The sequence below is a fragment of the Syzygium oleosum genome, unplaced genomic scaffold, assembly GCF_021117445.2.
Source record: "Syzygium oleosum isolate NSW1041296 unplaced genomic scaffold, Sole_v2.1 Sole_v2.05, whole genome shotgun sequence".
Taxonomy (NCBI): domain Eukaryota; kingdom Viridiplantae; phylum Streptophyta; class Magnoliopsida; order Myrtales; family Myrtaceae; genus Syzygium; species Syzygium oleosum.
Genome location: NW_026607489.1, coordinates 13,875,465 through 13,899,033, shown reverse-complemented (window position 1 = coordinate 13,899,033; position 23,569 = coordinate 13,875,465). Strand labels below are relative to the sequence as shown.

At 39.9% G+C, this 23,569-nt stretch overlaps 2 protein-coding genes and 1 long non-coding RNA gene across 3 annotated transcripts; 1 reads left to right on the top strand and 2 right to left on the bottom strand.

The window, feature by feature from the left end:
• The first annotated feature begins 1,928 nt into the window (after nt 1-1,928).
• On the top strand, nt 1,929-19,682 carry LOC115663367 (uncharacterized). Its single transcript, XR_004003429.2, has 3 exons — nt 1,929-2,078; nt 18,963-19,144; nt 19,489-19,682. It is a non-coding gene; the product is annotated as an uncharacterized LOC115663367 (long non-coding RNA).
• On the bottom strand, nt 3,799-5,890 carry LOC115663312 (UPF0481 protein At3g47200-like). The gene is made up of 2 exons (XM_030585331.2): nt 5,123-5,890; nt 3,799-4,907 (listed from the first exon to the last, which is right to left on the bottom strand). Exons 1-2 carry the CDS (start codon nt 5,684-5,686, stop codon nt 3,978-3,980), a joined length of 1,494 nt encoding a protein of 497 aa, XP_030441191.1. The 5' UTR covers nt 5,687-5,890; the 3' UTR covers nt 3,799-3,977.
• A 474-nt stretch (nt 19,683-20,156) lies between the features above and the next one.
• LOC115663301 (UPF0481 protein At3g47200-like) lies at nt 20,157-22,428 on the bottom strand. Its single transcript, XM_030585320.2, has 2 exons — nt 21,685-22,428; nt 20,157-21,275 (listed from the first exon to the last, which is right to left on the bottom strand). Exons 1-2 carry the CDS (start codon nt 22,333-22,335, stop codon nt 20,328-20,330), a joined length of 1,599 nt encoding a protein of 532 aa, XP_030441180.1. The 5' UTR covers nt 22,336-22,428; the 3' UTR covers nt 20,157-20,327.
• Nucleotides 22,429-23,569: the final 1,141 nt, after the last annotated feature.

The following is a 23,569-nucleotide window of genomic DNA, read 5'->3' as shown; positions in this document are numbered from 1 at the left end:
GGTAAATTTTTTTTTGCAAAGAGCTTTGGCAATTTTTAGTTTTAATATTCCGATTTTGCCCCTATTATTGTTCATCTTCTTCACCGGCGAGGGTGGCCTGCGAGGGCAGATCTGGCCGGCGAGGGTGGCCGGCAAAGCGCCGGCGAGGTCGCCCGACCCAGGTGACGGCCGCCTGGGGTTGGGCGACTGCCTAGGCGCCGTCGCCTGGGTCGCGCAACCTTAGGCGACGTCGGCCTGGGTCGCGCAACCCGGCGACGGCCGCTGAGGTCGCGCGACCCGAGCGACGGCGGCCGCTTGGGTCGCGCGACCAAGCGACGGTTGGCTGGAGTCACGACCTCGAGCGGCGTCGGCTCGGGTCGCAACCCCAGCGGCGGTCGCCGGGGTGGCGCGACCTCAAGCGGCCGTCGCACAGGGTCGCGCGACCTCGAGCGGCCGTCGCCGGGGTTGCGCGACACAGGCCGACGTCGCCTGAGGTCGCGTGACCCAGGTGACGGCGCCTGGGCAGTCGCCTGACCGCAGGCGGCCGTCGCCTGGGTCGGGCAACCTCGTCGGCCAGATCCGCCCTCGCCGGCCACCCTCGCGGTGAAGAAAATGAACAGTAACAGGGGCAAAACCGAAATAAAGAAATTTGAGTTAGGGCAATTTGGGAAGGGAAAAATAGGTTTCAGCATTTGTGAAATGCTGAAAGCCCAAAGCTAGTCCGGACCAGCTTTGGGCTTTCAGCATCCCAAATGCTAACTTTCGGCTTTCCGTTCCCCAAACACTGAACCAAACGGTTCAACATTTTGGGAAGGGGCTTTCGATTCCGAAAGCCTCTTTCCAAAGCTAAACCAAACAGGGCCTACCTCTGATGTCCTTAAAAGAGTAAGTTGGATTCATGAGTTTTTTTGTTTTCTGGTGGATTTTGCTTGGGCCTTTACTCTTTTTTCTTTTGTGGAACTCGAACCGGAACTTGAGGAATTTATCAAATAGGCCTGGCGATGATGAATGGACAGGTCCAACTTTTCGGCGCATTATGGCCTTGCTTATTCTCACGAATTGCAAAATAAGTAGCCATTCGATTTGAATCATGATATACAAGAATTATTCAAACTAAACTAGTACATGATCCCAAAAAGGAAAGAAAAAAGTGCTAGGCAATGTTAAAAAGAGTGTTGACGGGACAAGAAAGTATTTAATATTTGTTTTGCAACATGTTGATATGGCATCGCTCATTATTTTGAAAGTTATGAAAAAAAATAATCAATTAGATGTGAAACATTGGATGCATCGATTTGAAAGACTTGAGTCTACCAGTTTCCAAAACCAGGTAAAAATTTCTCTTTCTTCCACTGGTTGTGCACGCTGAAGGTTTACTTATGCTAGTTTCCTTAGGAAGGGTCCTACTTGATCTGTAAGTTGGTTATTTTGAAGTATGTCCATTTGATTGTGAAGTTGTTACGGTCAACGTATAGATGTAGAGGACTTTAAATAGCTGATCTGGCAGCTATTTGTTGGATGAACATGGTCAATGCTCGCGGATAATCATTCGTACAAGATATGTGTGATTGGATTGAATGAAGATAATGTGCTTGTTGATGGATATGTGTGTACCTTCGCTAAACGAGGGAATACCACTTGTGATGTGAGGACTATGAAGTTGTTCTGAAAGCAAAAAAACCCATCCACAGGCAGTAACTTATCTTCTAGTTTAAGAAGCAAATCTTATGGCATGCAAGTTAACCTGCATATGGCATAGGGCCCACGGTGCTATGCATGTTGGTTTCAATGAATAAAGTCTGCCATACCTTGTATTCAGACATATATCACTTTCTTTCTGATATTATATGCGCCATCGAGATTCGATCTATTTGCCTTGATGGCAAACTGTTTGGAAGCACTTCGATTTTGTCGTGAAAAACTGGACCATTGGCTCTACTAAAATGCAATTTCTTGTGAATTTTTTTGACGTCATTTATGTGAGACACATATTGCAGCTTGCAGGGACATTATGCAGTTTTGCAGGCCCTTGCTCTTTAAGAAGATTACTTGCCGGAAATATAAGATGTAACAGTGCCTGATGAGGAAGGCCTAGCTAGGTAAGGAAAAAGGCTCCTCCTGTTGTGCCTGTTTGCTTCCTATTTACGTAGGGATGTACAGAGAACTTGATTCTTGGTACCACTTTGGGCTGACTTTTCAAGCTTGCCCGCAGGCCAGGAGTTGTTAATGCATTAGAAGGGTTCAAGCTCTCTGTTTATAGGGATAAGTATGAGGAGAGCGATAATGGTGGCCACTAACAGGTGAGCGAGGTGTCCAAGAAACAAAAAGCCCTTGCAGATGGCCGCATTCAGAAATCTGCACTGTACAATTGGACTGAGCTCGCTGATTGCGCAGGTAGTTGAAACAGGATCTCACTCCTTTTTGTTTCCCCTGCTAATTTTTTATTTTTAAAATTCGATTCTTGTCATGTAATTTTAGCCTACAGTTATTGGACAAGGTATTTCTCTCGAGCTAGTTAAAAAGAGTTTCCTCCGTTCTCTGATATATATCATGCGGATTATTTGTTTATTTATTTGTGAAGAAAGTGCATTTAGCAACCAAATAGAGGCTACAGGTGATTTGCTTGAGGAGAATACGTGAAAGCTCCAGAGAGGAATCTTCTCTTCACGCTGTTCCTTCGAGCTGTGCTTTCTTTTTCTTGTTCGCTTCGGTGCTATTTTGGAAGCTATTGAATCGCCATGATCAACTATAGGTGTATTCCTTTATCGGCATATGAATAGGGCGAGAACGAGGCCCCTAGAAATGGGGGGGAAAAGAAAAGGGAGGGGGGATAAGGTCTATTTTTTTTTTTTCACTTATTACCGAATTCGAAGAGCAAGGGTTTTATATTGCTTAACCTTAGACACTTATAGCTGCAATAGACTCCCAAGAATGCTGAAAGTCCAACCGCGGCATCAAATGCTGTCAAGTGAAACTTGGGTGGCATTCATCGATGACAAGCTCCTTCTTGCATTTATAAAGTTACATAGCTTCCGACTTAGAGAAATTGGTTCTCTAGAAGAGCAGGCGGACGGGTGCCCCCTGTGACACACCTTGTACTTATTTAATGAGATGATTGCATCATGAGGAAGCGTAGCCTTAAATCTATGTAGTTATCATTAACTGTGAAGCTCAAAAACATGTTTACCTGTTTCCCCTAAATACAAAATAAAATAAGGAAAATTGTCCAAAAAGTCATAAACCTATTATACTTTTATCAACTTAATCTTAAACCTTTTAATTGTGCCAATTGAATTATAAATATTTTTACGTTTTGCCAATTAAATCCATCTGGCTAATTTTAACTTGAAATCGCCGATGTGGATGCCGGTAATGCCATGTAAAACAGCTAGTGCTAACGTGGTTTTCTAATTTTTGAAAAAAAATATTGAATTTTTTATTATTTTTTATTATTTATTTTTCTTTCTTTCTTTTCTTTTTTTCCAACCAAGTCCGGCAAGGGTCGGCGACCCTCCCTGAAAATTACATTTGGCAAAGGCGCAAAAAATTTAGAACTTTGTGGACAATTTTACTGAACAAAATATTTCCTTTGTCAAAGTCCGGCCTGCCTCTCCCTGAAAACAAGTAGCGCTTAGCTTGTAGCAATTCTTCCGCAGCTTCTGCTGAACACTAACAATATGCTTTCAGTGTCCTAACCACTGCTTAAAGAATCCCAAATGCATATCTTTCATGCCCATTGAACCAGATTATGTACCACAATAGCGTATAATACCCGATCCTAGCATATTATGTTGCTCAGGCATTATTTATCGTAGTTAATAGATCCAAAAAGTTTAAGATTGAATTTGACACCTCAACAATCTGAAATTTTCAAATGTAGCGACAATACAATTTCTACCAAGTAAAGCCACTACGCAACCAAGACAGACAAATACGGGACATCAAATGCTAAAAAGCCATAGCCAATAACACATGTCATAGAATGACAGGCACAAAGCTTAATGCGGCCGATAGTAAGCATACACGGTGTAAAACGTCTGGAGGAGGGTAAGCAGCAAGAGGATAATGGCAGCAAAGAGAGAGAGGCATGTCCACGGACTGCTGAAACGTTCCCGGATGAGGCTTCTCCACCAGACGCGGTACTTGCTTTCGTAGTACCGCTCGCAATACTCATTCACCTCCTTGATTTCGTCGTACAAGTAGCCCAGATCGAGATCGTAAATGACCTGCCTACACCTCATCAACAGTTTCGCCACGTCCTCCGCACTTCCGAAGTTATTGATGATCCCGTGCTTGTGGAGAATCTGAATGTCCCTGGGGCTATTGACCAAAGTGTCCCAGAACATGAAGTAATTCGTGAACAAGGGCTCTGAGTGGTTGACGCTCAGTTCGTACGCAACGAAATTCAAAAGGAGGGAGATAGTGTTGTCGTTGAGGGACAACGGAGGGACCTGTAGAGTGTCATGACTGAACTCGATGTCCAGTAAGTCGTGGCCCTTCCACTTCTTGAATTGCATGCCCGCCTCTTGGAGATCCGATGCGAAGTGTAGGACAAGGCCCCTCATACTGCCATTGGGATTCAACTGCGACTTGACTCGATTCTTTTCCTTCTTGGCGACTTTCTCACTCACCGATTTGAGGAAGGTAGATCGGAAAACCTCGAGCAGATGAGCCTTGGGTTTTTCGGTGTCCAACTTAGAGGCAGCATTGCGTTGGGGTAACAGTGGGTCGAAGAAGGTGACCGCGAGTTCTTCCAGCGGCACAGCTTGTTGATGATCAATGTTGTTCTTCTTGTTGATCAGCTCGTAAAGTTTCTCGAGAACGAAGAATGGTAGTTGGTTCTCAAACAATAGAAGGTCGCGTCGAAGGGTTGTTAGAATCTGGGGATTGGTGAGGATCGGATCGTCCTCAATTGCCCACGCAGGGATCTGCAAGCAAAAATGACCGATGAATTAAGCTAAGACTAACAGAAGTTTGATCAATGCCTAATTTAGCATGTATTTTAACCTTCTGATGGAATATTCTTTTGGATGGGTCCGTTTGAAGGATAGACAAGAAGCTGTAGATAGACCGCAATTAATTTCCTCAACAAAGTTTAGCTGATAAATGAAGGACATTGTTTAATATTTGAATGTCGCTGTACCTTATTGTGGACAAGGTCGTAGTAAAGGCGCAATAGTTCAACCACGAAGCAACCATCGACGACCATCATATGCACTTCAGTGTTGCAGAGTCTGAAGGGCATAAACTGTCTGTCGTGAATATTATTCACATAACAGGCACTCGTTTCCTCCTCCAATATCCGCATGGCTTCCACAAAGTCATCCAAAAGCGCGGCTTTTGCAATCCGACCACCGTCATCGTCTTCTTTACGTTCACGGTCATCGGACACTCTCTCCCCATCGGCGGACGTCCTCGGCATATCTCCGCCGCTTCTCCACCGCTCTAACTTCCCTCCTAGAAGGCGGTTTAGAAACCGCAGCTTGTGCCTTTCCATGACCCACAGTCGATCCGATTGCTCACTGAGGGGACCGATGCATATCATTTCGGGATCGAATGCGTTGTTGTGAACTCCACGCCAGTTGCTAGGGACTCTGTCGATGGTCCGCAAACTCTCCGCATTGTGAGCGAGGCCTCGGTCGCCGAACCCCTCGATGCCGACGAGCCAATGCATAGACCGAGGCTTGTCAGCATCGCCTCGTTCCATCGTGGCGAGAATATGAAGCCCAAAAGAAACAGACAAATTCTAGGTGGAATCAAAGATTTGTGTATGAGTCGAGATGCAACTTTAATTCCTGAAGACACATACGCAAGTGTTCGGGAGTGGAGACATTATATGATTAATTAATGGAAAGAAAAACGCGCGGCTTCAAAAGTAAACGCGTGGGGAGGGAGAGAGGGTTTCACACTCACACGAGCATCACGTTACCAAAAAGAATAATAATAAAAAAAGAGCTAATTACCACGAATTTAACTTACACGGGGTGACGCTAATATAACAGTACCGTTATTTACCACAAATAACGGTGCCACAGTGACCACAGAATCCCATTTGTGAGGATTTGGCAACCGGAGCTTGGGAAGGTTATGAGAGATTTTGAAGCCCATAACTACAGAGATATTGAAAAGCAAATTCATGGGGTATTATTTTTTTAATATGGAATGACGAGATCCTGGACTATTGACTTTAGAATTTTTTTTTAATGGCATTAAAAATGTTTTCCCTTAACATACTTTCAACAAAAAAAAATGCACAGGTTACATACACAACAAATCTATCCTCACTTTTTCAAATAAAAAAAATGCTTGAACATTTACTTAAAAGGATAAAATAACCCACGGTTAAGTTTTTCATTCCTGCAAATCGATGAATTCGCTAGAATTCATCGATTTGGAACACTAACTTTTGGGTAAAAACAACTCGATTCACTAATCCTAGCTCATTCAATATGGCATTGCTAATTTTTTTCTATTTTCATAGTGAAACAGACAAGTTCTTGATTAAAAAACTACAAGTGTAAAATGTTTTGCAACGGTGATGCCATTAATAGTAATCCTACATTTATTTTCTCTTAAAATAAAGATATTTAGATTGTTTTTTTTGCGCTTAATGTGATGATGTTAATAAGTTTATTTTTGCTATTCCCTTATTTTTATTTTGGCTGATTTTTTTTTCTAATACAATAAATCCCACTTACTGGGCTTGCAAACCCACCATGTGGGATTTATGATTTTCCAACGGAACCGGGTACACAAGTCACTCGGTTTCCTTGGGAAAATATGTGGTGCAGGACAATACCGTTACTCTCCCACGAGTAACAGTACCGTCCTGCTCTCATTTCCCTTTAATTTAACTTAAATGCGAGCTGACTTCATCCACCAAAACTTGCTGTAAATCAAGAAATTGCTATATTTATGGCAGAATTCTTTGTTCCACGCCCAAAGTTAGAGAATCTTTTCCGTGCCGGTAAATTTTAATTCGTGTTAGTCGGTGTCAAATAATTATTAGTAAAAAAGTTACTGACAATAGCTTTTTTGAGTAACTTGTGATAAACTACCAATATTTTTATTTTTATACCCACATGCGCATGGTCGAGTTGGTGGGCGCTTTCTTTCCCTCTCTAGAGGTTCTGGGTTCGAATCCCCGCTCGATTCCGTAATTTAAGTAGGGGGCCCTGGCAGTGGGTTGCTGGGCTAGTCTCCCCCGAGGTATAGGCACCCCGATTACCTGTGCGGGCTCGTCCTCGGGGAATGGTGGTGGATCCTCGGTTACCAAAAAAAAAAAAACTACCAATATTTTTATAAAATTACGAACCTTTTAAGTAATTTACAGTTTACCAATGTTTATTTGTATAATTAGTAACGCTTCAAGTATATTAATCTTTGAATAAAAATATATATATTCATCTTATATGAAATTATCAACCAAAATTAGATTGACTTGCCAACTTTTGTAAAATAAATTACCGACTATTTTTGGGTTACAACTCTTATTTAAGTAACTTACCAATGTTTAATTGTATTTTTTATTAGCTTACCAACCTTTATTTCCCAACGATAGCGACTCCCTTAATTTATTAACTCCTTACAGAGATTACAGACCTCAATTAGCTTGACTCACTAACTTTCTTCTACTAAAGGACACTACAAAATTTATAATTTTCGTACAATGCTCACTTCAGTGTCGTAACTTTTTTTTTTTAACTCGAATGCCACATTGGTGAAAAATCGACCACTTAAGTGCTTAGTCTGTCAATTAGTCTTACATGACTTTTAAATTTGATTTTGATTTCGACGTAACTTTTTTAAAATAAATTTGACTCCAGCATGAACAATCTTTAATTGATGTGGCAAAAAAGGGTCAAAAGGACAATCATTTCTATCATTTTGTTCACACAAATTGATTTGAAATTGAAACCCTAATTCTAACAAATTGGAATCCATGCAATAGATTTATAACCGAATTAGTAATTATCCCGTCTATTTGGTATAACTTCTTCGCAACAGATTCAACTATGAAAAGGGGTGCTACTATTTTTTAAGGTGTTTGTTAAACATCTCATAGCGGTAACACCTTCAAAATTAGAGTAGCTTAGAATACTTTTGGGAAGCTGTCTCACCTAACTTTCAAATTTGCTGGTTTGAAACATGTATTACTAAATATATAAGTTACAACATTCCACAGCACAAATATACTCTAAACACAACGTAAGAGATAATAGATATACATGGGGAAAAAAGGATTAAGCAGATTAACTAAGGGAGAATTAAGAAAGATCTAACTGATCAAAGATAAAAAAAAAAAAAAGATTAAATATGAGTTTGGAAATTACTGGAGTTTTAAGAAATTATAATTTGAAGTACTAGACGTTTAGTTTATGTAAATTTTTAGGGGCTTTTCGTGCAATTTGAGGGGAAAAGTTTTGTTTGGAAACATAGGGAGAGTGGAAACTAAGAAAAGGGAGGAAAAAGTTGGCTAAAACTTGAAATTTTTCACTCCCAAAAAATCAAAAAAATTTCCTATTTATTTATCTCCGTCTCTCATTTTCCGCCCTGTCCATATTCCCTGGCAAAGCCTAATTGTAGACAATGCATTCAATCATTATTTCATCAGGATGCCCGTCTATGTGGTAAACAAGAAAATCGAATTGATTGAATACTCCAAGAAACAAAGGCGATGTAGTTGCAATTGAATTGCCGTTCATATTTTAAACCCATAAAAAAATTGAATAGTCTGTGGCTTGTCAAAGGAAAGCACTTAATATGAAAAGGGGAGCTACCATTTTTTTAAGGTGTTTGTTAAACACCCCATTGCTATAATACCTTCAAAATTAGAGTAGCTTAGAACACTTTTGGGAAGCTGTCTCACCTAATTTCAAATATTGTAATTTTAAAACATGTATTACTAAATATATGTTACAAAACGGGAAAAGTGTCAAAAAAGTCATAAACCTTTGGCATTGGTGCCAATTTAGTCCTAAACCTTTTTTTGGTGCCAATTCAATCATGAACCTTTTACATTGGTGCCAATGTAGTCCTAAACCTTTTTTTAGTACCAATTCAATCCTAAATTTTTTGCATTTGTGTCAATTTAGTCCTAAACCTTTTGTTTTTGTGCCAATTCGGTTCTTCCGGCCAATTTTGGCTAGATTTTGCTGACGTAAACGCTGGCCGGCGGGCAGCTGGTCACCGATGCTGACGTGGACAACTTTTAATAATATTTTAACATTTTTTTGAATTTTTATTTATTTTTTTCTTTTTTTTTCCCTCCCCTCCCTCCTTCCTCCAGCAGGTCGCCGGACTAGCGACCGGCCAGAGGCCGGCAAAGGCAAGCCTCACCATGGCTGGGTGAGGCTAGATCACCAGATTCGTGCGAGGTTAGGCCTCACCCAATCGCTAGCGAGGCTGGAGCCCTCGCCAGAGGCCTTTCGAGGCCTCTGGCGAGGGCTCGAGCCTTGCCTGCGGCTAGGCGAGGCCCAACCTCACCGGAGGCCACGAGGTCGAAGGCCTCTGGCGAGGGCTCGAGCCTCACCCACTCACCATGGCCGGGCGAGGCTTGACCTCGCCGGATCTGGCAAGGTCGGGCCTCGCCCAGTCGTTGGCGAGGCTCGAGCCTCGCCCGCCCAGCGTGAGGCCACCCTCGTGGCCATCCGGCGAGGGCGAGCCTCGCCAGCCTCTGGCCTTTGGGCAATCGCCGGTCCAGCGACCGACTGGAGGAAGAAGAGAGGGAAGGAAATAAAAAATAAAAGAAATAAAAAATTAATAAAAATTCTTAAAATATTATTAAAAGTTATCCACGTCAACGCCGGTGGCCGTCCACGTCAGCAAAATTTGGCCAAAATTAACCGGAAGGATTGAATTGGCACAAAGACAAAAGGTTTATGACTGAATTGGCACAAATAAAAAAGGTTTAGGACTGAATTGACACAAAAAAAAGGTTTAGGATTAAATTGACAACAATACAAAATGTTTAGGACTTTTTTGACACTTTTCCCGTCACAAAACTCCGCAGCATGAATATACTCTAAACACAACATAAGAGATAATAGAGATATTTGGGGAAAAAAGGATTAGGGAGATGAATTAAGGGAGAATTAAGAAAGATCTAAATGATCAAAGATAAAATATATATATTTTTAAATTTTAGGTTTTGAAAGTACTAGAGTTTTAATAAATTATAAGTTGAAGTACTAGACGTTTAGTTTATGTTTAATTATAATTTTTGTCACTCATTTGACAATATACCATGTAAGTTTTTGGGGGCTTTTCATGAAATTTGAGGGGAAAAATTTTGTTTGGAAACATAGGGAGAGGGGAAACTATGAGATGGGAAGAAAAAGTTGGGTAAAACTTGAAATTTTTCTCTCCCGAAAAATTTGATATTTATCCTATCTATTTATATCCCTATCTCTCATGTTCCTCCCTGGCGAAGCCTAAATGTGGACAATGCATTCGACCATTATTTCATCAGGATGCTCGTCTATAATGTAAACAAGAAAATCGAATTGATTGAATGCTCGAAGAAAACAAAGGCGATGTAGTTGCAATTGTATTGCCGTTCATATTCTATACCCATAAAAGAAATTGAATAGTCCGTGGCTTGTCAAAGAAGAGCACTTAATTAATCGCTCATTATGATATCATTCGATTTCAAGTGCAAGTCAAGCATATCAAACATTGACTAAACGAAATCTGGTCAATAAAAGTGGGTGCATTTTGTTTCTCTCGGCTGTCAGGCAGTCAATATGGTCATTCTTTTTCTCTCTATTTGACTAAACAAAGGACGCCTTTGAAAGTGAATAGACTAAACGAAATCTGGTCAACAAAAGTGGGTGCATTTTGTTTCTCTCGGCTGTCATTCAGTCAATGTGGTCATTCTTTTTCTCTCTATTTTACTAAACAAAGGACGCCTTTGAAAGGGAATAGACTACGCCTACCAAAAAACAGAAAGAAAAGACAGAGAATAAAATATTTATTAGGCTGATTGATTACATGGGGACCCAGTAAGCATGGGGTAAGCTGCTGATTCTCAAAGCTATCTTCAATTTAGGTAATTGTTAACCTCTGGCCAATTTATTCGTGATGTCTAACTAAACCGAGTATAGTATATTTTAACGTATGACACATCACCTAATATTTCTGTTTGTTATTATTTTTTAAATGAATTCTGAAAGAAAGGAGGCTATTGAATCGATTGGTTGATACCATGTTAAGTACGTACCAAGCGAATATAAATATTTTTATTAAGGATGCAACATCTTATCAGAGCTGCTTTTGAGTTTTGACACTATGTTAATGTGTTGTATGTAACCCCATTGGGTGCAGCAAAAGGAGTAGAAAAGATGGAAACCATTATATGGGGATGGTGACCAGACAAATATGAAGTAAGTCAAGGATGCCATAGACGACTGGGATTATTACTAAACTCCGGTTTAATGGAGAAGACACCAACAAGAATATTAAACTGGAGGAAAACTTAGGCGACTGAGTAAATTTTTGTTCCGTTCACCGACCGTGAAAAATATAAAGAAAAAGTTTCTACAGAAAGATATGGCGGAGGATAGAATCGACTCTTGCTTAAGCTTAGTAGAGAAATAATGAAAATATTTCTACTTGTAACGTACGAATAAGTCATCATCGAGTAGTTTAGTTTGTTTAGATATGAATCGTGTGGCTTTGTTTTACGTGTCATCGATCGCTAAGCTTAGTCTAATGCGTGAGAAGCGAATGTTATGTGCTATGTTATGGCCATGCAATGAAGCCTGTAGAGATACAAATACATACTGTAACAGTTTGTGAAATATCAAGATTTCACATAAAGTTTACTGTTGATAGACACCCAGTATCCTCTAGTTTCATATTTTAAATTATCCCCCAGGCAAGTGATTATAGTATGTAGATTTTCTTCTCGAATTTTATTTCGTATATATCTGTCCTCTCTTGAATTGATCAAGCTAACTAAAATTATAAACATTATATCAAACCTACATATAAAATGCAACAAAACCTCTAAATTTCATATCCTATCCTGATTAAAAATTCAGACGACCAAGCGCAGCCAAATGTTTGAAGTAGGCTTGGTGAATTTGAGGCCTGATGGGTCCATCCTCAGTTCCAGTTGCATGTTGCAAAGAAATGAAACAAGCGGTCGTAAATCCTCTGTCGTTCCCTCAGACTAACCGCACCGTAACCTTAACAGGACTCAAGAACTATTGTGATGGACACCTTTTCCGCTGGATCCATTGGGTAAAATGGACGTGAATATCTGCTACATTGTGTAGGAATTTGTTTTTTTTGTTTGAGGCATACAGTGTTCAAATCGTTGCCAATTTGAAACTATTCCGTGCGCTACAATTTTTCGCTGATGGCGGAGTATTCTTGCAAGAAATGATGATTATAAGGAGGATCAACCACTGCAATTTTAACTCAGTCTACAGATTTCATTGTGAACCCAACAAACAACATTGGAACCAATTAGGACTAAAGATGGAGAGAATCAATTATTGCTAAATTCACACGTATCACACAAACGATCAGCATTAGTTTCATAACCCTTATCGAGGATGCCAACATATAGGTTTTGTATGTTTACTACTTTAAGACAAAAATCCTTAAGACTCAATGAAGAATAACTTGGCATAGGCATGCGCCAGCGATCTTCCTTTTTCGATTCCAGCATGGCTGCTGCGATCAATGCATTGAGTCTCACATATGAACTTGGAACCTTAAAGGACCAATTACAAACAAGTATGAACAACTACATGTATACAGGGCAGTTTACTTCATTTGAAAATCTTTTCTATTTCCTATGGTCATTCTCAGCAGCATGAATTCCATTATGTTGAACTTGTATACATCGATGCTAGATAGGATGCAAATTTTTCTAATTTATTTTATACATACACGAACGCACGTTTCACTTTTGATTTATTTTGAAGAGAGAATACTAATAAGTTGACAAGTCACTTCAGCATGATGTCCAAAAATTTTTGGGGGTTCTACAAGTGCCAATGGCTCTCAGAAGTTTAGGGTTTTCGTGATTGCTGCACTGTAGTGAACCGTTTCGCCTACGAGGCAGTAGTGATGAACGCACATGCATCGACTCAATTTTAAGTAACTCTATCGATGATGAGTTCTCCAAAAAATATTCTTCTTACTCTAGCTGATTCATCGATATAAGTTAAGGATGCAAATCTATTTCATAGACTGGTAGTGGTAGGTTACATCGACTTAAGTATATAGGCTTATATGCTCATTTTTGTGTCTTCTTTGCCTAACACGATGGCTAAGTAATCATAGATTCCTTTACAAACACTGGTTTGTCACACGAGAGATGGTTCCACATCTAGCTGTCTGAATCTGCACCAACAGTTTGATCTTACTGGAGGCCAGACCCACTCATCTCCCCCAATGACAGCAGCAACTAAAGAATTAAGACCCAACGCAGCATCATAAGTCACTCTCTGAGGGTAAACATCCAACAACACCCCATGAGGATGCCAAGGATCATTCCATTAAGATATATCCTCTCCATTACCAATAATATGTCTAACATGTGGTTAACGCGAAAGCAGATCTTGCCTCGAGAAGCTCCCTCCAAGCACATGTACTGTCATTTTTGGAGAAAACCGGACATGTGCACGTTACGTCATTATCAAAATAAATATAACAGTTGTTTATGAAAATTCCCCGAGATAATTATACATGTTAAGTTTTATCTGATGGAAGTGATTCACATTGCATCATTGGGAATCTTCCTCCACAAGTCGCATGTGTAAAGTAGGTAATGATTTGGTTTACATGCTTTTATTGTAAAGTTGCACTTATGAACATGTTAGAAGTGTATCACATAGGAGAATTGTTGTGATGATAAGTAGTTAATATAACTAAATTGACTCATAAATTATTGACCCATAACTCATTGACTTCCTAATTGGATATGTTGATGCGCTCAGACTTCCTCTTAGCGATATTTCCGAGTCAAGGAACCAGAACTCCTAACAGATTCTTATACATAGGCTCTTATACAAAGGTGTGGTTGGTAAAATCCTAGGTCAACTAAAAAGTTCTAGATCAAGGAAAATAATTTCACAGCTGTTTTTCTTTTCATAAATGAAAGAGAGCAAGTGACGCTTTTATACGTTGGTAGGGAGCGGAAACCTTGCCGTCCTTTGTGATTTGATTGAAAGGTTTTCTTTCTTGTCTCCCATCATATACTCGAAATTATCATCAAAATTGTTGCGATATTTATATATATATAGTGAAAGTTTACAAATGTCTTTTAGCATTATTAAGTCAACGTGGGAATAAGACAAATTCGCATTAGTTAGAGGTAAAATAGACTGCACAGTTTACGCATTTTTCCATGGATTCAACATGTGTAAAGTAGGCAATGATATGGTTTCGAGTGCAACTCGAGCAAATAAAACATTGACTAAAAGAAATGTGGTCAATAAAAATGAATGCATTTTGTTTCTCTCGGCCGTCGTGAAGTCGATACGGTCAACTTCGTTTCTCTTTATCGGACTAGGCAGTAAGCAAAGGACGACTTTGAATGTGGAAAAAGTACAAACCCCCGCCCCCACAACCCCCAAAAAAAGAAGAAGAAGAAGAAAAGACAGTGAATGAACTAATTATTAGGATAATTAATTACATGAGAATCCAGTAATCACAGGGTAAGCTATTGATTTTCGAAAATATCTTCAATCTAGGTAATTGCTAACCTCTTGCCAATTTAGTCGTGATGTCTAACTAAGTCGAGTATAATGTTTATGCATAATACTTTCACGTATAAACATTACAACGTAATGTAACCCTAATTAATTTGTATGTTTGTTATTATTTTTTAAATGATTTCTGAAAGAAAGGAGACCATTGAATCGACCGGTCGATACCATGTTAAGAACAAACCAAGCGCGTATAACAATTTTATCAAGGATGCAACCTCTTATCCCAAGTGCTTTTGAGTTTTGACACTATGCTTATGTGGATGTAGCCCCATTATGCGAAGCAAAAGGGAGAAGTAGAAAAGATGGAAACTATTTTATGGAAGTGGTGACCAGACAAATATGAAGTAGTCAAGGATGCCATAGAGCACTGGATTATTTACTAAACTCTAGTTTAATGGAGAGAGGGGACAAGAAGGACCCATGAGAAGCTCCCCCATTTTTCAATCTAGTTTAATGGAGAGCGAGGGGACAAAGACCCATGAGAAGATCTCACCTTTTCCAAGATCCAGCACATGCCCAACTAGAAGCCAAAGTGTGAAAAGAAAGCAGCGCATCCGTCGAGAAAGCCGGAGGCGCCACCATCAACAATATTAAACTGGCACAAGCAAGAAAAACTAAGGCGACTGAGTAAATTTTTGTTGGGTCCAGCATCCGTGAAAAAAAGAAAGAAAAACTAAGGCGACTGAGCAAATTTTTGTTGGGTCCACCATCCCTGAAAAAAAGAAAGAAAAACTAAGGCTTAGAATAATTAAAATTTATTGCGAAAGTATAATTGAATCTTGAAATTTTTAAAAAATACAATTAATTCATAAAACTTATTAATTTGATGCAATTGAAGGTACAATCATATTTCACGTGCTCTTATTTTTGGGTGAAACGGACCATGTGCACGTTACGTCGTTATCGAGATGAATTTAACAGTTGTTTACGGATATTCCCCACAAGCCGCATGTGCAAAGTAGGTAATGACTTAGTGTACGTGCTTTTTAAACGCCTATTGCTTGGGGTAGATATTGTTGAGTTGCACGTATGAATATGTTAGAAAAAATCACATCCCATATAGGAAAATTGATGTAGTGTGGAGTAGTTAATATATCCTAGTTAGCTCATAACTTATTGTCTTAAGCTTTTGAATGAATGTGAATCAAACTAGATATGTTGACGGGCTCGGCCTTGGATTCCCTCTCGGCGATCTCCCCAGGTGAATGTACTGAAAATTCAGCAACATTCTTATACAAAGACGTGGTTGGTAATGAATTTATGTTGACATAGGCGGAAAATATTTTCACATCTGTTTTTTTCTTTCAATAAATGAAAGAGAGCAAGTGGCGATTTTTATACATTTGTAGCTAAATTAAACGTTGTCGTCCTTTGTGATTTGATAAAAAGGTTTTGTTTCTCGTCTTCCATCGTATACTCAGATACATCGTTGGTTAATAAAGACTGAAAAAATTGAAAAAGGACATAGAATTCGGGTGACGTTTTATATTATTGGTAAATGTCCTAGTATTTAGGAGCAACTAAATGATGAAGGAAAATAAGTTTTCCTTTTCGTGGAGAACATAGATTAATTTGTAAACGTGACGTGATCATAAACTATATATATGTTCGAACAAGCTGTGCAGCATATTTGAAGTATTCTATTACTTAAATCAATTTCTATATCACTAATATTATTTCAGTGCAACTCGAGCATATAAAACATTGACTAAAAGAAATGTGGTCAATAAAAATGAATGCATTTTGTTTCTCTCGGCTGTCGTGAAGTCAATACGGTCAACTTTCTTTCTCTTTATTGGACTAGGCAGTAAGCAAAGGACGACTTTGAATGTGAATAAACTACACCAACCAAAAAACAGAAAGAAAAGACAGAATGAAATATTTAACAGGCTGATTGATTATATGGGGACCCAATAATCAAGGGTAAGCTATTGATTCTTGAAGATATCCTTACTTTAGGTAATAATTGACCTCTTTCCAATTTAGTCGTGATATTTAACTAAACCGAATCTAATGTTTATGCGTGATACTTTCATCATATGACATTTCAACGTATGACACACCATTTAATTTTTCTGTTTGTTATTATCTTTTAAGTACATACCAAGTGCATATAAATATTTTTGAGGTTGCAAAATATTATCTTAAGTGCTTTTGAGTTTTGACACTATGTTAATGGGGATCTAACCTCATTGGGCGTAGCAAGAAGGGGAGAAGTAGAAATGATGGAAAACATTTTATGGGGATGGTGACCAGAGAAGCATGAAGTAGTGAAGGATGCCATAGAGGACTGGATTATTACTAAACTCTAGTTTAATGGAGAAGACACCAACAAGAATATTAAACTGGCACAGGCAAGGAAAACTTAGGCGACGGAGTAAAGTTTTGTTCGGTCCACCGACCGTTGAAAATTAAAAAGAAAAGGCTTCTACGGAAAAGTGAAGATATGGCGGAGGATAAAATCGACTCTTACTTTAGCTTAGTGGAGAAATAATGAAAATATTTCTACTTGGAACATATGAATAAGTCCTCGTCGAGTAGTTAAGTTTGTTCAGATACGACTCGTGTGGCTTTGTTTTACGCCTCATCGACCGCTAAGCTTAGTCTAATGCGTGAGAAGCGCATGTTATATGGTGTGTAATGGCCATGCAATGAAGCCTGCGGAGGCCGAGCTCAGTCACAAGGGCTTGTAACCCGAGTGGGGCGCACCAAGGTGGTGGGACGTGGGCTCGGATCCTTTGGGCTGGGTCTGGTGTGGCTACTTGCTAGACCGCCCGTTCCAAGCCGAGAGTTGGTCCATGTGGTTTGGGCGAAGGGTCGGGCCACATGTATCCTAGAGTGGAGAGGCCCGGTGAGGCTGGTTTCACAGAACAGCGAAAACCGCCCGCTCCCGACAGTGGACGGACAATGGGCCAGTGCCACTCAGGCCCACCATGGTCCAATGGGCTGAGTCCGACTGAACCACCACTTTTTAAAAGAATTGACAAAAAAAAAATGAAGCCCATGGAGATACAGATACATACTGTAAAAGTTTGTGAAAAATCAAGATTTCACATAAAGTTTGCTGTTGATAGACACCCTGTATCCTCTAGTTTCATATTTTAAGTTATCCCCCAAGCAAGTGATTATTAGTTAGTAGATTTTCTTCTCAAATTTTTATTTCGTATATATCTAGATAAAAAAAAACCATCACGCAGATTATGTGGGAATTTTAATACCAGTGTGTGAAGTAGTTATCAAAATTAAAAGAAAAAAAGCGTCCTCGTGAATTGATCGAGCTAACTAGATTATAAACTTCGACCAAAAAAAAAAATAGATCATAAACATTGTATCAAACCTTTGTAAAAAAATGTAACGTTTTCCGTATATCGTTATAAAAAGCAAAAAATGAGATGCGAGAATAAAAATGATCGATGGACGGCGAAAATACACCCGACTAATTGAGCTCATTGGCTGGCTAGGTCGAGCTCGGTGTCGCCAAAAACTTTTTGCGCAAACTTGTCGATGATCAGAAGAATTACTATTTGATGAAAGTTGATCGAGTTTGGACGGCCAGTGCACTGGCTACAGGACCAAGATGGGAGATCTTATTCCAGTCCAACTTACTTATAATTGGACCAAGACTCCATTTATTCACGGGTTAAAAAAAATGCAATCGGTCCGAATGACGGGCGGGTCGCTTGGATTTGGATCCGTTGGGCAGCCCGGGAGCTGAACGGGTTCTCAAAAGCTTGCGCGATACACAATCCTGGACTTGCATCAGACATTTTGAGCGCTAAATACGGGTACCGACCTTGTATGTTGGTGCCATGTATATTGGTTTCAATAAATAAAGTCTCCGGTACCTTGTATTTACGATAAATGTCACTTTCTTTCTGATATTATGTGCGCCGTCAGGATCGGTATATTTGCCTCGATGAACTGATGGGAAGCGCTTTGATTTTGTCATCAAAAACTGGACCATGAGATTTTACTGAAGTGCAATCTGTTGTCAAAATTTTTCAACGTCATCCAGTTGACTGAGACATATTTTGCAGCCTTGCAGACACATTACGCAGTTTTGCTGGCCCTTGCTCTTGAAGAAGATGACTTGCCAGAAATCAAAGATGAAACAGTGCCTGATGAGGAAGGCCGGCTAGGTAAGGAAAAAGGTTATTCATGTGGAGAGCGTTTGCGTTTTTTTGTAATGTCGGGATGGAATGAGAAGTTGATTCTTGGTATCACCTTTGGCTGCCTTTTCATGCTTGCCTGCAGGTCAGGAGTTGTTAATGCGATAGAAGAGTTCAAGCTGTCTGTTTATGGGGATAAGTATGAGGAAAGCGATAATCCCGGCCATAAAAAAGGGGAGCGAGCCATCCAAGAAACGAAAAGCCATTGCGGATAGTTCCGTTGGGAAATCTGCACAAAATTGGGCTGAGCTCGCTGACAGTGGCAAGGTGAAACGGGATCTCTCCCTTTTGTGTTTTCTCTGTGCATTTTTTTAAAAATTTGGTTCTTGTCGATGCAGTTATAGCCTGCAGTTACTGGACAAGATTTTTCTCTCGAGCCAGTTAAAAAGAGTTCTCCAGAAGTTGTTTTCCCTGTTCTCTGACATATCGTGCAGATTATTGTTTTATTTTTGTGTTAAGAAAGTGCCTTTTGCAACCATATTAGAGGTTTTAAGTGATTTGAATGAGGAGAATCATGCAGATGAAAGCTCTTGTGGTTAAGTTTGGCAGAAATCAGTACAGAATGGCTTTGCATTCACTGACCTTCCTCTTGTTGTTGTGCACCCCTACAGTTGAAGGATTTGACGGTAGTGGAGTTAAAGTTCTACCTGACTGCACCCGATCTGCCCGTCTCTGGGAAGAAAGAGGATTTGATCAAGAGGATATTGACTAACATGGGGAAGTGAACTTGTAATGTAACTATTGCAAGGTTTTTGTATTGCTTTTGATCCCTTGATAGCTGCAATAGAATCCCAAGAATGCTGAAGTCCAAGTGCAGCATCAAATGGTGTCAAGTGAAACTTAGATGGCATAATTCAATGACAAGCTCCTTCTTGCCTTTGTAAAGATGGCGTCGCTTACGACTGAAAGAAATGGTTCTCTGGAAGAGCAGGCGGAGGGATGGTAGCCGTGACACGCTTTGCACTTATTTAATGAGATGATTGCATCATAAGAAAGCGTAGTAGTTATCTTTAACTATGAAGCTCAAGAAAGTGTTTCTGTTTCTCCTATGAACAGAACAAAGATTACTTTTGTTAAGACTCCCTGAAAACGAGGATTGAGGTCGCAGCAATTGTTCTGTAGCTTCTGCTAAAAGGAAACCATATGCGTTCAGTGTCCTGACCTCTGCTTAGAGAATCCAAATACATGTACTCTTACGACTGTCAAACCAATTTATAGAGCATAATACCCAATCCTAGTATATTATGTTGCTCAGGCATTAGATATTTTAGTCAGTGGATTCAAAAAGTACCAAATTGAATTACACACCACAACAATCCAAATATTCAAATGTAGCGGATACAATTCCCATCATGTAAAGCCACCATGCAACAATTATAAACACAGGACATCCAATGCTAAAAAGCCATAACAAACAACACATCTTGGCATAGAATGACAGACACAAAGCTTAATGCGGACGATAGTAAGGGTACAGGGTGTAGAGCGTCTGGAGGAGTGTAAGCAGCAAGAGGATGATGGCAGCAAAGAGAGAGAGGCATGTCCACGGACTGCTGAAACGTTCGCGGATGAGGTTTCTCCACCAGACACGGTACTTGCTCTCGTCATAAGGCTTGCAATAATCATTTACCTCCTTGATCTCGTTGTACAAGTAGCACTGATCGAGATCGTAAACGATCTCTCTACACAGCTTGTTCAATAGATTGGCCACGTCCCCATTGCTTCCCAACACGTGATTGATGACCCCATGCTTGTGGAGAATTTGAATATCCCCGGGGCTATTGACCAAACTGTCCCAGAACATGAAGTAATTCGTGAAGTAGGGCTTGGCGTGGTCGTGGCACTGTTCGTAGGCAACGAAGTTCAAAAAGAGAGGGACCGTGTTGTCGTCCATGGACAACGGAGGGATCTGTAGAGTGCGGTGAGCAAAGTTGATGTCCAGTAAGTCTTGGCCCTTCCTCTTCTTGAATTGCACGCCCGCCTCTCGGAGCTCTGAGACAGAGTGTATTAGCTGCCTTTCTCGGACAAGGGCGCCGACACTACCATCGGGATGTGACTGCATCTTGACCTGAGCCATTCCCTGCTTGTCGACTTTCTCTCTTACGGATTTGAGGAAGGTAGAGCGGAAGACATCGAGCAGATGAGCGTAGGGTTTTTTGGTATTCAACTTAGAGTCAGCATTTTTTCGGGGTAACAATGGGTCAAAGAAGGTGACCGCGAGTACTTCCAGCGACACAGCTTGTCGATCGATGCTTTTGTTGTTGTTGATCAGCTCGAAGAGTTTCTCAAGAACGAAGAAAGGTAGTTGGTTCTCAAGCATCAGAAGATCGCGTTGAAGGGTTCTTAGCATCCAGGGGGTGGTGAAAATCGGATCGTCCACATTTGCCACTCCAGGGGACTGCAAGCAAAAAAGGATCAATGATTTAAGACTAAGAGAAGCAAAGTCAATATGCATAAGATTACACATAATACTTGAATACCCGTCAATTTTAAGGAATAATTAAGTCATTGGAACATAAGAGTATGATATTATGACTGACTCTAGGATCTTACTTTATTTTGTATCTCAACGGTCTTCCACGGTCAGTATTCATGCCTTTGATCCTATTGTTTTTTGTAAATTACTTAATTCAATGGACAATCAAGCATGCATTTTATGATCTGGATTTTAGTTTCTAATGGAATATTCTTTTGAATAGCTCGGTTTCAAGGATAGACAAGACAATCGTAAATGACCACAATTAATTCACTCAAAAGTTGAAACTGATAAATGAAGGACGTTATGTAAAATTTAAATGCCGCTCTACCTCTGTGTGGACAGAGTCATAGTAAAGGCGCAATAGTTCGACCATGAAGCAACCATCGACGACCATCATTTCCACAAAGTCGTCGCCGCCAATATCATCAAAGCTCTCCGAATAACAGGCCCTCGTTTTTTCCTCCAACATCTGCATGGCTTCCACAAGGTCATCCAAAAGCACGGGTTTTGCCATCCGACCCTCAATGTTGTCTTCTAGACAATCACGGTCATCGGACTCCCTCTCCCCCTTGGTCGTCGCCGACATATCTCCATCACTTTTCCGCCGCTCCAACTTCCCTCCCAGAAGGCGCATCAGAAACCGCATCTTGTGCTCTTCCATGACCTGCAGCCTCTCTTCTCTTTCACGATAATGGAAGGGACCGACGGATATTATTTTGGGCAGGAAAGCATTCTTCTGGACTTCACACAAGTTGCTAGGGACTCGGTAGATGGTCCACGACCTCCCTGCATCATAAGTGTGCCCTTCCTCAAGGGAGGTCATGATATCGATGACCCAGTTATTAGTGTAATACTGGTCCTGTCTTCCTCCTTGTTCTTCGGATTCTTCTTCATTTCTTGAGTGCCTCCTGTCATGATGAGATCCCACAGTTCTGAGTTTCTTCCCAGATTTTCTGTTGCCCTTGTTGCCTCGACCCATTGTGGAAAGAATATAAGCCCAAAAGAAACAGATAAATTTCAGGTGGAATCAAGGTTTGTGTATGAGCCGAGATGCAACTTTGGTTCAGGAAGACACCCATGCAAGATTTTGAGATTTATATGGAGTTTCCACATCATTAAATGGCAGTTGAGTGCTCATGCAAGCAAACGTGTGGAGAGAGAGAGAGAGGTTCATACACACATCACCTAAAAGGAAAAAAAAAAAATCTAACTACTAGGTATTTGTCGTGTATGGGAGCTAACTTCATCCACCAAAAATTGTGTTTATAAATGAAAATAGGAGAGTGTGTCAATGGAAATAAATGATTAATGTTCGCAAGTTTACTGATAAAAAATAGAGACAAGATAGAGAGAATTATAGCTGGGACGGTTTGGATGCATAAAATAACGGCAATAGCAAACCAATTTAGAAGTCATGACTATAGAACATAAATCGAGAATATTGCTTTATATATAGCAGAATTCTACGTTCCGTGCCTAAAAAGAATGGCCTTTTTTCGTGCTGTTACACTTTTACGTACAAGCAGTAGCCAATGTGAAAAAATCAATGGTAATGAAGTGACCCGTAGCATTTTTTCAAATAATTTGTTCATAACTCATCAATATTTTTATGAAATTACGAACTTTTTGTATAGATAGATACATTGTTGCACGTTTCACTTCTATTTGTTTTTTTAAAGAGAGAACACTAAGCATACCAGTCACCTGGACATACTGTCCAAAAAAAAATTAATTAAGGGTTCTACAAGTGCTAATGTTTGTTAGAAGGTTAGGGTTTTCCTGAATGCTATACTTTATTGAGCCAACTGTAACTACTGCGAATTTGTCTTGTTCGCACATTGACTTGACAACGCTATAAAATACTCGTGTGAGTTTTCACTTTACATGTTCGTTAATATTACAATAGTTTTGGCGATAGTTTTACAAGAGCTCAATCTTTTAACAACTAGTTACTATGGATAATTGGAAGTCGGGAATTTTGATATTTTGTGTGGTTTGACCGTTCAATTTCATGTTAGCATGGGCTACGGGTAGAATATTTGCACATCGAGTCCATGACTACTGATAGAGAGAAATGAATAATATTAGTGATATAGAGATTGATTCAAGTTGGTTAAAAATTGAGAAAATAAATAGAGTAAGCAATTTAAATGAGTGTTGATAATCCAAAACCAGTTGATAGCTTAATTGGAGAAAATTGGTGAGTCGCACAA